Source organism: Podarcis erhardii (genome assembly GCF_964252035.2).
Source record: "Podarcis erhardii genome assembly, chromosome: 10".
NCBI classification, from domain to species: Eukaryota; Metazoa; Chordata; class Lepidosauria; order Squamata; family Lacertidae; genus Podarcis; species Podarcis erhardii.
In genome coordinates, this window is record NC_138500.1 from 45,539,482 (window position 1) to 45,554,898 (window position 15,417).

Consider the following 15,417-nt stretch of genomic DNA (forward strand, 5'->3'; position numbering starts at 1 on the left):
CTAAGTGTTCATATGGTACACTTGAACCTGTTTGTACTTCATCTTCTTAAAAGATAATTAATAGTGAGTTCTTCAGTGTCATTTTAGACCTCACCTTAGTATCGTCTGCAGTAAGAGGTAGACATCAAACTCAACTCCACAGTGGTGCAGTATTTAAGATATTAAAAGCTGCAAGAGCACTCTACCTATGTAAACCAAAAGGATTGTCTTCCATCAGTGCTGCCTTAATTCTCCTGCAAACTTTACAATTTGTTTACAGATTGTCTCTTTAGTGATAAATAACTCTAACTAATTGTTATTGGAAAAGAAATGACAGAATTCATTTGTCTGTTCTTTTTCCAAAGGATAGGCAAATATTCCTTGAAAATATGGAAATTTGCTTGCTTTAAGTTATATATATTTCTTAAGGGCAGTTTATTTGGGTCCAGGGTGGTAGTTGACTCCAAGGCACATGCTGTTCCAAGGAAAAGAAAAACTGAGACAAACTGGCAGTTTTTCAGACTAATGATATTCCTACAGCCATGGAATTGAGATACCATTGGACTTTTTGCACTTGACACAACGCTTGTTGTTTTCAAGTTAGCAAGGCTATATTTTTAAGCTATATTGGCTGGAATGTGTGAGAGAAAAATAATGGTTGTCTGTTGATTATGGATTTGTGCTTGCTAAGACAGAACAGAGGAAATTTGCATTTCCGGTAAAAGGGAGGAAAAGAGCTTGCCTACAGAGAAAAAAAATTATATCTCAGCTCTGAAAGGGCACTTAAGGTCTTGTTTGTACAGTCAAGAGAGTTTGGAATAGTTGCTGAGGTGGTTGTTGTGGGGAGAGCCATCTTTGCTCTTAGTTCAAGGGAGCCCAACACCAGATGGCAGCTCTGTGTTTGTAGAAAATTTGCATGAGCCATGTTCACCACAGGTATCAGCCATGGTGTCCACACAGCCATTTTCCCTGGGCACGGCAACTGTGTTGAGGGAAATATTCCTACCCCTGGGTTCATTTCCATGACCCTGATAACTTAGCGGTGCCAACTTGAATTTTAAAAAATGGGGGGAGCCTCAGATAAGCCCCATAACACAATGGGGCAATGCCTATCAACTTTGGGGGGGCAACCCCCTCAAATATTTTATGGGGGTCAAAGGGACCTCGGTCCCTAGGAGTTGCCTCCTGTGGTCTAACTTCGCTTCAGCCTTGGCTCTACCCACTCCACCTCACGACCCCAGGGCTGAAGCGAGTGAAAACAGTGGCTGCCTCTCTTGTTGCTGTTGTTGTTGTTGTCCAAACAAGCTCTGGATCCCGGGGAGAAGAAATCCCCTGAGGGGAGAGGAGGAGAAGGCAAGCGACCACTGAGGGGCAAGTGTGACCTGAGGAGGTTTAGAGAGGACATTCCAGGGGGAGGAGAAACGCCTGAAGGAAACCATCTCCAGTGTCAGAAATAGCCCAGGGAAAAGAAGGTCCGAGGCGAGCGAGGGGAGGAGGAGGAAGGAAGAGGGGCAGGGTGCGGCGGAGGAAGAGAGAAACGCGGAGAGGGCATGAGGGAGAGGGAGGGAGAGCGCGCTGTGAGGAGAGGAGCAAAGGGAAAGGCGGCAAAGAGCTGCTGGCTGAGGCAGAGGGCTCTCTCTCTCTCTCTCGTGTGCGCGCCGCCTCGGACATTGGCTCTGCGAGGGGCAGAGAGGAGCAAGCGGCCGCCGAAGCGCCTGGCCATGGCCGCGCGGGGAGAGCGGCGGGCAGCCGTCTCCCGCCGCGCCTTCCCACCGCGCCTGCCCGCCTTGGGCAGCCGCCCGTGCGCTCGGCCGGCGCGAAGGAAACTTCCTCGAGGAGCGTCGTGAGGGCCGGCCTGCCTGCCGCGGTCGAGCTGGCCAGCAGAGGGCGGCCGCGGGCTGCTACCCTCGGCCCCGCGGGCGGGCGGGCGGGCGGGCAGGGGAGGGAGCTGAGGAAGCCGCCGCCGCCGCCGGCGGGGCCAAAGGCGCCTCCTCGCCCCCACCACCTGCAGGCTGCCTTGCAGATCCAAGCGGATGGCAAGGCTGAGATGCGGAGCGGGAGTCTCCTTGTGGATTCTCGCGCTGGCCCTTCTCAAGGTGGGTGGCAGCCACGCGCAAAGCAAGAGGATGGGGAGGGAGGGGGGGGGGACTTGCAAGGCAGGAGCCGAAGCTGGAGACAAGCCGGGATAGAGCATGAGACTCTGAATATCGAGATCCAAAAGATCCATGCATTGCAGGGGGTTGGACTAGATGACCCTCGGGGTCCCTTCTATGATTCTCCCTTCTGGCAAACGCAGCCTGCCTCCTCCAATGCTACCTGTCAGATCAGCCTCTAACGTACCTTTGCTTTCAGCGCCAGCTTATCAAACAGGATCCCATCCAGGATGGAAGTTCTCTCCTGCGTTCTCCTCTCCCCCCCCCCCCGCCCCACATAATGATACTTCTCCAAGCTGGCTGCACAGAAGTTAACCACTACTGATGCAGTTCTGAGTATTCAAAAAGAGTTCATCATCTTGCACATGAATTACCGTCTTTTCACACCTGTGACGCGCGCACACCTATTCAAAGAGGAGAATGGGGCAAAGTGGAAGCTGCGTTCTGCTGCTGGGGTTTGTGTCTACAGGTGTTGGGTATTCCATGTACACAGTGCAAGGCATGTGTGTGTGATTTTACATGCACACATATAAGGAAGTCATTTCCATCCAAACTGAGGGACTTGTTCCGTGTCAGTATGTTTAAGATTAAAGTGCCGCAGTCTGAAATTTAGAACGATTGCCTCAGGTGACCGTAGAAGAGACAGAAATCATTTGCTCTTGGATGAGATAATCACTGTGTGCTGTTTCTGATCCTTCTCCAGAGTGGTCTAGGAGCTCCAGTAAAATGCACCATCAACCAGACAGAGTGGAAGGTCTCCAGCCAGTCTGTCCATCTCAGGTGGGACAGTTTGGGATATCCCTGTAACTTCAGCGTTACCTGCAACTCCCACAATGCCTTGTACAGGGTTTGCCAGCCCATCCAGAAAGTCAACGGTTCCTATGAATGTGACTACAATGGCTTGGAAGCAGGGACTTGGTACTATATCAGGATTGTCTCTCTGTCTGATGGAGAAACCAGCAATATCACATTGCAAACAGGTATGGGTGACAGGTGCGGGTTTGATGAGCACTTCGAGGGGAGTTTTGGCATAGAGGGAGGATCTGTCATTGCCCTGTTGTCTCTGTAATGTTCAACCTGAACTTCTGAAATGGAGATTATGAAGGGATAGCACAAGTCATTCAAAATACTTTTCAATATATTCCAAATGTAGGTCAGTGGGTACATAATTAATCCACACACACACACACTTGCTAGAACTTTATTCTAGTTCCTAAAAATAATCTCTCTTAGTTACGCTTAATAACTGGTTTGACTTTCAAGGTGAGCAATGATCTGGAACTCATTAAAGAGGTGGCTTGAAATCTTAAAAAGAAAAAAAAATCAAGCATATATATTGTACTTTACAACTGGGCTTATATTTTGAGTTTCTGTTTATATTAGTCATTATTTTTAGTAAGCTCACTTTAGTAATTTTGTCCCAATTTAGTCTGCAATCCTATGCTCCCTTACCTGGAAGTAGCCCATTTTGGACTGCTGGGCATCTTACCTGCCTTTAGTTGTTTAGTGGCTGTATACAGATTTTACCCAGGATAGTTGAGTGATACTTGATGGTAACTATCTAAGTGACTTTCTTTTCTGAAATAATGCAGTTAGAATATCACTGAAAAAATATGGATGGTTCTTCTTACAGGTACATAGGTGAGATTAGTCATGAATAGTCACTCAAAAGTATGTCCACTCAAAAGTAAGTCCTATTGAGTTAAGTGGGACTTACTCCCTAGTAAATGTGGAGCGCAGGATTGCAGCTTTAAGAGTTAAAGAGAAAGTGATTATGAAAGCTTTCCAAGGAAACATACTTGGTCCTATATATATTTAAAGGACCTGCAAATGCTCTTAGTTTTTAACATCAATCATCACAGAGCATTTGTGTAATATTCCATAATATGTTATCAGATGCAGTCCTAGATGCACAGTTTTAAAGTGCATTGTAGTTTGTATTTGAAATTGATGGCAGCAGAATAATCCAAAGTGATGATTCTTAGTTATTGTCTCAGGACACATTTCCTTACCTACTTACACCTCAAACTAACAGATACATTATTAATGTAATTTCACACAGCCCAGCAAAGCTTCCACTATAATGATTAGGGTGTATCTTGCAATATCATATTACTGATAGGACAAGTTCTTAAGGTAGAAACAGACTACAGAGCATTATTTTCCACAGCAAGTGAAATGTTATGCAAATAAAAACATTTCGTATTTGGTTTGTAAATATCATTTGCAACATATATCCATGCTTTTTGGAAATTGTGTACTATAGAAAGGCAATGGGTTGTATTCTTCTTAGTCCTCAGAGCAGACCAATGAAATTGTTAAACCTAAATTAGACATGTCATATTAAATATATATAGCTAAGAAGTCTTCATCCCCTTCAGATACAATATAATCAATTGTGCAATATAATCTATTCCTGTGCACAATACTCTAAAATGCTTTTTCAACTTGGATGTTTAAAAGAGTAAGAGTACAATCCTGTCAATGTGTACTCAGAAACATGTGCCATTGTGTTCTATGGGATTTACTCCTAGGTACACATTACTTGGGAGTAAGCCCCCATTGGACTCTGTAGGACTTACTTCTGAGTAGTCAAGCGTAAGATTGCTCTGCAAATGAAATACTCTAAGACATTATTGTACTGCAGGACATAACTTAATAAGCATTTTTGTATGAGAACAGGGTTCATATTTTTCAAAATTTGAGACAGATAGACATCTAGCTTCTCTGTAAGAGCACTAGCTTTTTGTCAATACATTAATTTGATTTGGCATCAAGAAATTGATGTGGAAGGTAAAATACTGACTCCTCCTATTGAAGCCACTTGCAATGCTTTGCTAGGAAGCAGGATAGAAACTGAAATAATAATAACTGGTGCAATTGGCTTCTTATATGGAATCTTTACAAAAAGCACAACTTTTCAAAGTTTCAGCACAATTGATTTCTTATTTAAATGTCAAATTGTGTAGCCAGTGTTCGATAAGAGTCCCGCAAAAATACCTTCTTAGAAATATCTTATTTCTATGATATATCGGTATTGGACAGCTGCCAGTCAAGAACTTTATAACAATGTAAATGGTTTTTTAAGTGTTTGTTTCCAGCCAGGGCTTTTCAGGCCAGGCACTTCCCAAGCTCATTGTTCCTTTGTTATAACGGATGTACAGAGGACTGGGTGTTTTGTGTTCTGGGCTAGATAGATTAGATAAAGTCTGAATTTCTGAACTTCGCCTTCTAGGCACGCAACCTTTTAAAATTTGCTTTAAAAGTTGTATCCCACCTCCACGTCTTTCCTCATTTGTGTAAATTTTTAATTTAAGGGGCAACCCCAACTAGACTTAAGCACCCTGAGAAAGTTGTATTTGTTTAATTCTTCCGCAGAAATCAACGCAGGTCTTTAAAAGGGACTGGATGACTTGAAGTGTTCTCCATCCCACAGTTCAGGGCAGTAACAATCTGGTAAAAACATAAAACCCTACCAGGTGTTAAACCTCAGCCCTTATACCATCATATTATTCTACTATCCAAAATCCAGAAACATTTTTAGCACTTTGTAAATCACATAGGCAGAACCTTGAATTTCCATTATCAGAGCACCAATGGCACATGCTTCTAATGACCAGCCTCTGTCAGAAGGCAGCTGCAGCTTCCAAAAATGCTATCAAGGGCAGTATTTTGTAGAGTAAATTGCAATAGTCTAGTCATGAAGTTATGAAAAAATGAGTGATGGTTGCTAGGTACAAATCTGAGGAGAAAGGCAGTGTAACCAGGTGGATTACAGATGGCATGATACAGGAATGGCCAGTTGGTAGCCTAGATTGCTGAGGGCAGCACACCTGTCAGATAAGGAGTTGTTTGTTCTTGCAAGCCCCAGCGAATGAGCTACTGATTTGGATAATGGGGCATCTACATTAGAAGCAATACACAAATCTCTCCAGTGCTCAAGGCCACTGGCCAAAAGCAGTGTGGAAGCGATCAACACACAGCTTCTGACCCTTATATTACTTCTGAGAAAGCAAAATGTGAGAGTGTCCCTATTGCTATTGCATAATCACCCCGTTACTTTCCACGGTGGTGCTGTCTTTCTTGTGCTCCTTTTGACGGTGGCACCTATTCTGGTATGAAGAAGAGCATGCTCTGAAGATCACTCTGTCACTTTGTTTGGGGTGCCATCCAGGTGAGAAGCAACATGCCTGCGTGGCATGATTGACTTAGGGATTTGTGCTACCACACCAAAATCAATGCAAGAGAGTTGTGAACCACTTCAACCTGGGTTACCTTTGGTCCTGCTCCCAACAGAGGCTACTGAGACAGCGTTGTGCACTAATAACTCCTACTGTGTTATCATCACCTGTGTCATCACCCACTATGCCCCTCCCATTTAAACTGTGATCACTCTCAGTCAGTCAAATATCTTCCTCCTCCATCCTCATCCTCAGAGTGCTTGGTTTAGCCTTTTCCACTTTGAGGTATCATCTGTTCCTCTCCCGTTCTCCAAACACCACTTACATGCTGAAGAGCTCCTTTCTGCTCTTTTCCTTGGCATGTTGTTGACTTCGGCTCACCTTCCCAGTGACTGCTGTGGAGAACTTTTATTTTCATACTTGTTAAAAGATTAAGTGAATTTGTGTGCATTGCATTAGGGTTTATTACGTGTTTGTTTGTTTTCTGAAATGCAGACCCCTTGCCACCTGCGAGATTTGAAATTAAAAAAGAAGGAATTACAACCACAACCTTGCAGGTGTGGTGGAGCCCATCCTTAGGAAAAGTAGACTGGTATGAGCTGGAGTTACTTGAGAGTAACACCAACAAAGTCCATGAGGTCCAAGTGCCTGGAGGCCTTTCAAGAAATGAACAGACATTTGCCAATCTCACCCCTGGAAGCAGATACACTATATCGATCAGTGCAGCTGCTGGAAATAAAAAGAGCCCTTCAACTAACATCAGTGGTTCTACTGGTAAGACATCTTTCTTTGACTAATCCTACAATAATATTGGATGCGGGTGGCCCTGTGGGTTAAACCACAGAGCCTAGGACTTGCTGATCAGAAGGTTGGCGGTTCGATTCCCCACAACGGGGTGAGCGCCCATTGCTCGGTCCCTGCTCCTTCCCCCCTAGCAGTTCGAAAGCACGTCAAAGTGCAAGTAGATAAATAGGTACCACTCCTGCAGGAAGGTAAACGGCGTTTCTGTGTGCTGCTCTGGTTCACCAGAAGCCACTTAGTCATGAGCTGTACGCCGGCTCCCTCGGCCAATAAAGCGAGATGATGGCCGCAACCCCAGAGTCAGCCATGACTAGACCTAATGGTCAGGGGTCTCTTTACCTTTACCCTTACAATAATATTATTCCACTTGCATTTCTCATATCCCATAAAAGGCTATGGTGAAAACATAGTATCAAACAAGAAATAAGCATTAAAAAGATGACAACGGGTTAGTTACTGAAAATCAGCGAAGTGATATCCATAATCCCATCTAGCCATTTAAACAGGTATTGCATCAGAGTAGCATTAGGATGGCTTTCTGTTTTAATTGCAGCCATTTTGATTTCTCTTCTAAGCATAAATAAGTATTTTGAGTGAAGCATAACAGTCTTTGTTTTGTAAAATATGCAATATATTTTAAGGACATTTGTGTTGCAAATCCTAAATATTTTAACAGCTGTACAATTTTGTTTGTATGTAAACCATTTTTCTCCCTCCCCACTCCTTCTCTCTTAACAGCTCCTTCTCCAGTAGAAAATATCCAGGTCTTAGTCAAGGCTGAAACAATCCATGTTTCGTGGTTGCCAGGTGCTGGAAATGTGGATCAATATGGGCTGGTTTTGCTGGATAAAGATGGTCCAGTTCAACAAACGGATCTAGAGAAACACTATTTGGCATACAATTTTTCAGGACTAACACCAGGACATCTGTATAATCTCACTGTCATTTCCAAAGCTGCAGGGCTGGAGAACTACAATTTTAGACTATTTAGGACTGGTAAGGTTTTACAGATCTTTCCTTGAATAAGAGAACAGAGAGTGTGGGGATAAAACTACCAATACATTTTTCAGTAGAAATCTAACAGCTTAGCCTCCTGTGAGGATCGCAGTCGACATTTGAAAGATTTGTTCATATAAATGTCCCTATAGATTGACTGCAGAGCAGGAGATTGTAAGGAGTGCCTGCAGATTTTTTGGGGAAATGTGAAGGGCTGCAGTCTCGAGCTGCTTGAGATCTTTAGGAGATTTGTGTAATTCAGAGTCTCGTGTGTAAATCTGAGTGCATATGAGTCACCAGCATATATGGGTTGTCCCTCTCGCATCAGTAATGGAAGTAGCTCCAAGCATTCCCCTTGGAGGAGTCCAAGGAGCACACATCAGAGATCCAACCCACAGCAGCCAATTGCTGGATCAGAGCAACTGAATATAATAAAGTCAGCAGTTGGCACATGCTAGGTATTTCTGAACATTCGCTTTACTCGTTTAGACTCAGAATTAAGGTAACTCTATTCATCATTTATATTTTAGACTCCCTGTGCATTGACCGTTTCACTTGGATGTTTTGTGTAAGCACTGTTGCCTTAAAAAAAAATATTAGATAGTAGTCGAAAAGCCAGCTTCAAAAGCAGTTAAATATGGTTGCTCAAAATTCTGTGGCTTTCCCAATGGTGTTGGATTGCAGTTCCCATTAACCCTGACTCTTGGCCATGCTGGTTGAAGCTACTGGGAATTAGAGTCCCAAAACCACTGGAGTCCCCAAACCACATGTTGTCCATCGCTGCTGTAGACTCAGTGACACCATATTGAACCTGGGGCCATCTGTGTTCAAAGCAGATGCTCTAGCACTGTGGTAGGGCCATTTCGCAAAATGTCCTGTGTCAGATCAACAAAGAATTCTAATTAAACTGTAAACCACCCTGTGATCCTCGGATGAAGAGGGGTATAAATTAGCAATCTTATGCCATTATAATCTGGATAGCTCAGTTGGTTAGAGTGTAGTGCTGATAATGCCAAGGTTGCAGGTTCGATCCTCATAAGGGACAGCTACATATTCCTGTGTTGCAGGAGTTTGGACTAGATGATCCTTAGGGCCCCTTCCAACTTTATAGATTCTCTGTAATTGGGGATTTTCTCTAAGACAGAATGTTGAAGTCAGATCACCTAATGTCATGTAATGCATGGTGGTTGATAGTCTGTGGGGTGGGGGAATTTGGGACCCAGCTCACTGGCTGAATCTGGTTCCCACCCCCTGGTTACACAGAGAAGATAAACCCTGCTAAACCCATTTAATCGTGCAATTTCCAAGGCTGCTTTCTAGATGGCATCCACTATTTTTCCTCTTCACTGCTGCTGTTTTCCTCACTTCTGTCCTTCCACAAGTGTTCCTAGACAAATAGGGATTGTGTACTAGATGTGATGATGTTACAGTCTATTTGGCTGTCAGATTTGGCTATTTGCTGATTTCACTGAGGAACAATTAAGCCCATTTAGTGAAGGCATTGCTGCCTCTAAAGGTCACCCGAGTCAACACCATTGCTACCCTTTATGAATGATTTGTGAATAATCACTTAAAAGGGTATCATTTCCCAAATTTTGAGAAACATTTTTGTACTCAGCCATAGTATCTATTACTGTTCTGTGCATTGTTATCCTAGTTTCCAGTATTACATACAGTTCTGAAGTCTACACAGCCGATAAATTTCTTACTCTTTTTTTTATAAAAATAGTTCCAGCCAAAGTTTTAGATTTGCTGGTAACTAATGACGGCAGCTTGGATACCCTAAAAGTGACGTGGAAGGGGCCTCCAGGAAACCTTGATTTCTACAACGTCACCTTGTTTCATCTTGGATCTGTTAAAGAAAGGAAATCTTTAGAGTCACATGTTACAGGGACATACTTCAACAAACTAGTATCGGGACGTCTTTATCAAGTTGATGTCAACACAGTCAGTGGTGAATTGTTCACTGGAGCGACAGCATATGGCAGGACAGGTACGTTTCTACAATTTTCTAATCAGAAACACTTTCACGTTTTCCACCTATTACCTTCCATACAGGAGATATTATGGGGAAAGACAAGATTTTGGTTTCAGTAGAATACAAAAACATTGTACCCACTTGCAGTTCTCTCTACTGACCGGTCTATCTGCAGCAGCCTTCTTTTAGCAAGTCCGTGTTATATCCTCTGAAGGAAGATCAGGACAGATCTTGATATTATCTCAGAAAACACATGGCCCTGGCCTGCATTTGATGAGACAGTCTGGACTGTGGGGTTGGGTACTGGCAGGACAGAACTGCTGTCAAGAGGAATGCTTAAGTGTGCCACAACAGTTCACTGTTCAAGGACCCTACGTATCAGCCATTCTTCATCCCAGCCTGGTCACTTCTAGTTTCAGAGTCTAGCTGGAAAAAAAAGCATTCCCACCCACCTGCCATTCCTCCCTTACAATTGTCCTCCATTGCTGGCCTGATACAGGAAACAGAACCATATACTGTTCTTTCGTTGGGCATTGAAAAGTAATGCTAAATTCATGCTTCCAGTATTGCCTAGTCATTTTGAGAACAAATATGGGAAGCTATTGACTAGAAGGTTGTTAACTGAAGTACACTTGTGAACCAATGACCTCTTCCATGATAGAACACAGTCTTCTGTTTCATGTTGTTGAAATTATATGTTTCAGTTCCCCAGAAAGTTTCAGAGCTGAAAGCTGACAGCATGGGCTCGTTAAGAGCTCTGAAAGTGAACTGGTTGCCCCCTACTGGAGACTGGGAGAAGTACTGTATTGTGCTGTTTGACCATGCTACGGTGCTGCTGAATACTACAGTGGAGAAAGACCAAAGGGAATATATTATCACTGGTTTAAGGCTTATTCCAGGAAGACAGTATGAGGTGGAAGTTATTGTCGTAAGTGGAGACTTGAAGAACACAGCACGCTGCAAAGGCAGGACAGGTAAGTCAGAAAGAAACCCTGAAAACTGACAGATAGATTGTTTGTGGGTGATTAGATGTAGTCTATTATGGGATGCATTTGCCTTTGCGAAATGCTTATGTGTGGATTTATAATGCTATTCTAACGTTGGCTGTGTTTGCATGAGCAGATTCAATGAGCATTAAGTGTATCTGTAGAGATCAGTCACGAGAAAGTGGCTTAAAGATTTTATTTTCACTGTCCGTATTGCGATAGGTATAGTTTTACACGTTTATAATAAGCAACCTATTGTTTACTCAGACTGAAAACTTTTGCATTACCTGTTATGTGACGTCTTTTAAGTGGATGTCATGTAACTGCCATGGCTTCTCTCAAATAATTCTGGAAACTATGGTTTGTTAAGGGCGCTAAGAGCTCTTAAAGGTAAAGGTAAAGGGACCCCTGACCATTAGGTCCAGTCGTGGTCGACTCTGGGGTTGCGGCGCAAATCTCGCTTTATTGGCCCAGGGAGCCGGCGTACATCTTCTGGGTCATGTGGCCAGCATGACTAAGCCACTTCTGGCGAACCAGAGCAGCACACAGAAACGCTGTTTACCTTCCCACCGGAGTGGTACCTATTTATCTACTTGCACTTTGACGTGCTTTCGAACTGCTAGGTGGGCAGGAGCAGGGACCAAGCAACGGGAGCTCACCCCGTCGCGGGGATTCAAACCGCCGACCTTCTGATCAGCAAGTCCTAGGCTCTGTGGTTTAACCCACAGCGCCATCCGCGTCCCTAGAATGCCCTTATTCCCCTCACTGAGCTACAATTTCCTAATTTTCCTGGGGAGATGCATAGATCGCTAAACCACGCTGGGAATTATAACACTGCCAGGGGAATAGGGCGTCTCCTTACAACTCTCAGCAACTAAACAAGCTACAGTTCCCAGGATTCTTTGGGGGAAGCCATGACTGTTTAAAGTGGTATGACACTGCTTAAAATGTATGGGATATATGTGGCCAGAATAAACAAAAGGCCATATTTCAAGTAATAATAATAATCTTTATAACGGTCCAACGACCCATAACATAGATACAGCATGAAATACAGACTCATATAGACAACCCCCCAGGGAAGGGAGACTGAAGCGTTATTTGTTTAGTCATGGGTATGCTGGTCATTGATTCATATGACTACTGAAAGAAACATTGCCAAGTTGGTTTTGGTTTCTTGCTCTTGGGCTTGTTGATCGGAAGTTTGTTGGTTCGAATCCACACAACAGGGTGAGCTCCCATTGCTCTGTCCCAGCTTCTGCCAACCTAGTACAGTGGACCCTCTGGATACGAGCTTAATTCATTCCGAGGGTCCTTACATACCCCGAAAAGTCTGCAACATGAGGTGCCCCCTCTGCGCATGCGCACAGCATGATAGAGTGCTTCTGTGCATGCGCGTGGGGCGAAACCTGGAAATATACACTTCTGGGTTTGCCGGGTCCGCAACCCGAAAGTTACGTTACCCGAGGGTCCGCTGTAGTTCAAAAGCACACCAGTGCAAGTAGATAAATAGGTATCACTGCAGAGGAAAAATAAACAGCGTTTCCATGCGCTCTGGCTTCTGTCAAGTTCCTCCGTGCACCAGTAGTGGTTTAGTCATGCTGGCCCCATGACCTGGAAAACTGTGGATAAATGCCAGCTCCCTTGGCCTGAAAAGCAAGTTGAGCGCCGCACCCCATAGTAGCCTTTGACTGGACTTAACCATCCAGGGGTCCTTTACATTTTACATTTTACCTACCACTCACGGGCAACCTGTGTCTTTCCACCTCCCTAGATGCAGCCCCCCAAGTCTCACACTGCTGTTGCTGCCGTAAAGCACTGTTCTTGACAGAGGGGAAATGGCTAGTAGGTCCATGGTCTGTGGTTTGATTGCACAACTGCAGGAATGCCTACCTGCTGGATACTTTTCCAATGGCAGCAGTCTCTGGCAGTGGCAGTGATGGCAGGCGTGAGATGCTTCAGTTATAAGAAAAAGCATTGTTATAAGGAAAAGTAGAATGGGCACAGCACAGGCAAGAACAGAGCAAGCTGTCTGCAGCTGGTTTACTGGGAGGGACCAGATTATTTGGGTCACAATTGGAGGAAGGCGGGCGGGCTGGGCTGGGGTGTGTGGCAAGCGGACCCTATGTTTCTACATCAGTTCCTGTGAATTGATTTGACAGAAACAGAGAGAACAAATAGGTGCTGAATGATGAGAACCTCCCCCAAACTGCCACATTGTTGGTATTGTATAAAAATCAAACAGAAGAAGTATTGATAGTATATACATTTATGCTTGCCTGTTGTGCGGTCATTAATCTAAAGGAGGGTGATTTTTGGAACAGAAGATCACATTGTGATTTCTCCTGTCACCTACTGATACTTATTTAAGCACAAGGTTTAGATATTATTATTATTATTATTAATGAACTGAAAATTGGTTTTCTTATCATTTTGACAAGAAACTGCCCTGCATAAAAAAGCCTTGGAGACTAACCATAACTGGCCCATGAAATGGAATTTGCCTCCTCCTGAAATAAGCTATTGCTGTGTGCAGCAAGCCAAGTATTCAAAATTTACAAAAAGGAAGGGAGTAGCCTGGAAAACAATAGATAGAAGGGTGTATAAGAAATCAGGGTGGGAAACTGTGCCTTATCTTACACCTCGTGTTGATTATTTTTCCTGCTACACCCTCCCTTTTGATTCTTTAGACGTTGCATGCTTTTTGACTCTTTGACACCATATTTTTTTCATAACCACAGAATGCCAGATTATTGTGGATTGTAGGAATGCGCTATTCATAGTCATTTTGTGATCTTGCAAAGTTCAACAAGCATCCTTTTGATGTCATTCTGAAGCAAATCCTTTTAACTTAGTGGAGGGAAACTGCTATTCGGTAACAATAACGTTCCCATTTAGAGACAGTACTTATGGTGTCTCGTGCCTGTTTTAGTCATTCCACATAGGAGATGAATAAAATGGTGTTACTAAATAGAGCTATACGGTTAGGCTCTTGAGTTCAAGTCTCAGTTGATAAAAAGTGTTCTGTGCTGTTTTAAGAAACTGAAGCCAATTAGATGCAGATGCAGAATCCTGCATCTCACAGAAACTTCCAGACATTTCTGTAAATCACTGGATCATACCTTTTGATTTGTTCAGTTTAGTTTAGTTTAGTTTAAAATCTGATTACATACAGATTGTGAATTTTCATGAGTGAACACTCCATTTGTTGAATAGCTGAACAAATGTTCCTCCCACACACATTGTACTCTGTTTAAAGCCTTTCATAAATTAGGAGCTATGTTGTTAAATCCTAATAGCATAGCTAAATAGCAGATGGAGCTTAATTGTCATCTTTGATACTTAACACATGCGTTTTCATTTAATAGCAAGAGAATAAAGCCTGTTCTAATAGTAACTTGCAGACAGAAAACCAAAAGAAACACAAAAAGTAAAGGTAACCACACTGGCCCATAAGAAAATTTCCAAAATCCACATTAGGGCAGTAACTTTCATCAGTCCTGCCAAAAAGTCACAAAATAGCATGCAAGCTTTTGAGTTCTCCATAACTCTTCATGAAGCTAGATGGTAAATGAAGCCAGGCTTTCTAACTTTCTGGAGAACTAAAGTGCTTGCACACGGTGATATTTGGGTTCACCTAATAAAAGTATTGTGCTTTAAAAGGAAAAGGAAAGCTCCTTGAAAAAGCAACTTGCTAATCTGCAAAAAGTAAACTACACAGGTTTTGAAAGCTGTGAGCTGAAGCATGGTTATGATGGGGTGTTTCTCACTGGGGAAGGGCCGTAACTCTGTGGTAGATCATATCATAGAATTGGAAGGGATCCTAATGATCATGTAGTCCAACCCCGGCAGTGCCAGAATGAGGAATTGCATGCAGAAGTCCCATCCCACTCCCAGCCTCAGTCTTTGGCATCCTCTGTTAAAAAGGATCAGGTTGCAAGTAATTTAAAATACTTCTTTTTGAGAGCTATTACCTGTCAGAATAGCTATTACTGGGCTTAATAAACATATGGCTGTTTCCTGTATTCATTTGGCTAGGGTGTGGGGGTTGCTTGAAATTGCTTCTGCATGGCTGCTTTTTCTCTTCTGACTTATGGATGAGGCCCATCTGTGCAGCTTTCCTGAATGTTTTTGCTAGGCATGTCTGGCGGTGGTGTGGGGCAGCTACCACCCTACAGAAGCAGTGAGAATTGGTGCCCATCTCATGTTGATATTATGAGTCGCAAACACTGTGCTTAAGATGTTATTTTATTCTCTGGTTAATTGTGCTGTTTTGAATGCGCATTTTATAACAGACTTCCTTTAGCAATGTTTTCTTTTGAAATGCTCAGTGCTTTTTGTTT

General features: G+C 43.3%; 1 protein-coding gene across 3 annotated transcripts in view; it reads left to right on the top strand.

Annotated features, from left to right (window-relative positions):
• PTPRB (protein tyrosine phosphatase receptor type B) overlaps positions 1 to 15,417 on the top strand; it is a 75,596-nt gene that overhangs the window by 16,748 nt on the left and 43,431 nt on the right. For 2 of the 3 annotated variants that reach the window (XM_081878730.1, XM_081878731.1), the window contains 5 exons: positions 2,836 to 3,112; positions 6,809 to 7,087; positions 7,853 to 8,110; positions 9,840 to 10,103; positions 10,793 to 11,062. In XM_081878730.1, the coding sequence (XP_081734856.1) occupies positions 2,836 to 3,112; positions 6,809 to 7,087; positions 7,853 to 8,110; positions 9,840 to 10,103; positions 10,793 to 11,062 (1,348 nt within the window). Of the gene's footprint in view, positions 1 to 1,949; positions 2,076 to 2,835; positions 3,113 to 6,808; positions 7,088 to 7,852; positions 8,111 to 9,839; positions 10,104 to 10,792; positions 11,063 to 15,417 lie in introns of those variants that run through there. The other variant, XM_081878732.1, reaches the window with a different exon arrangement.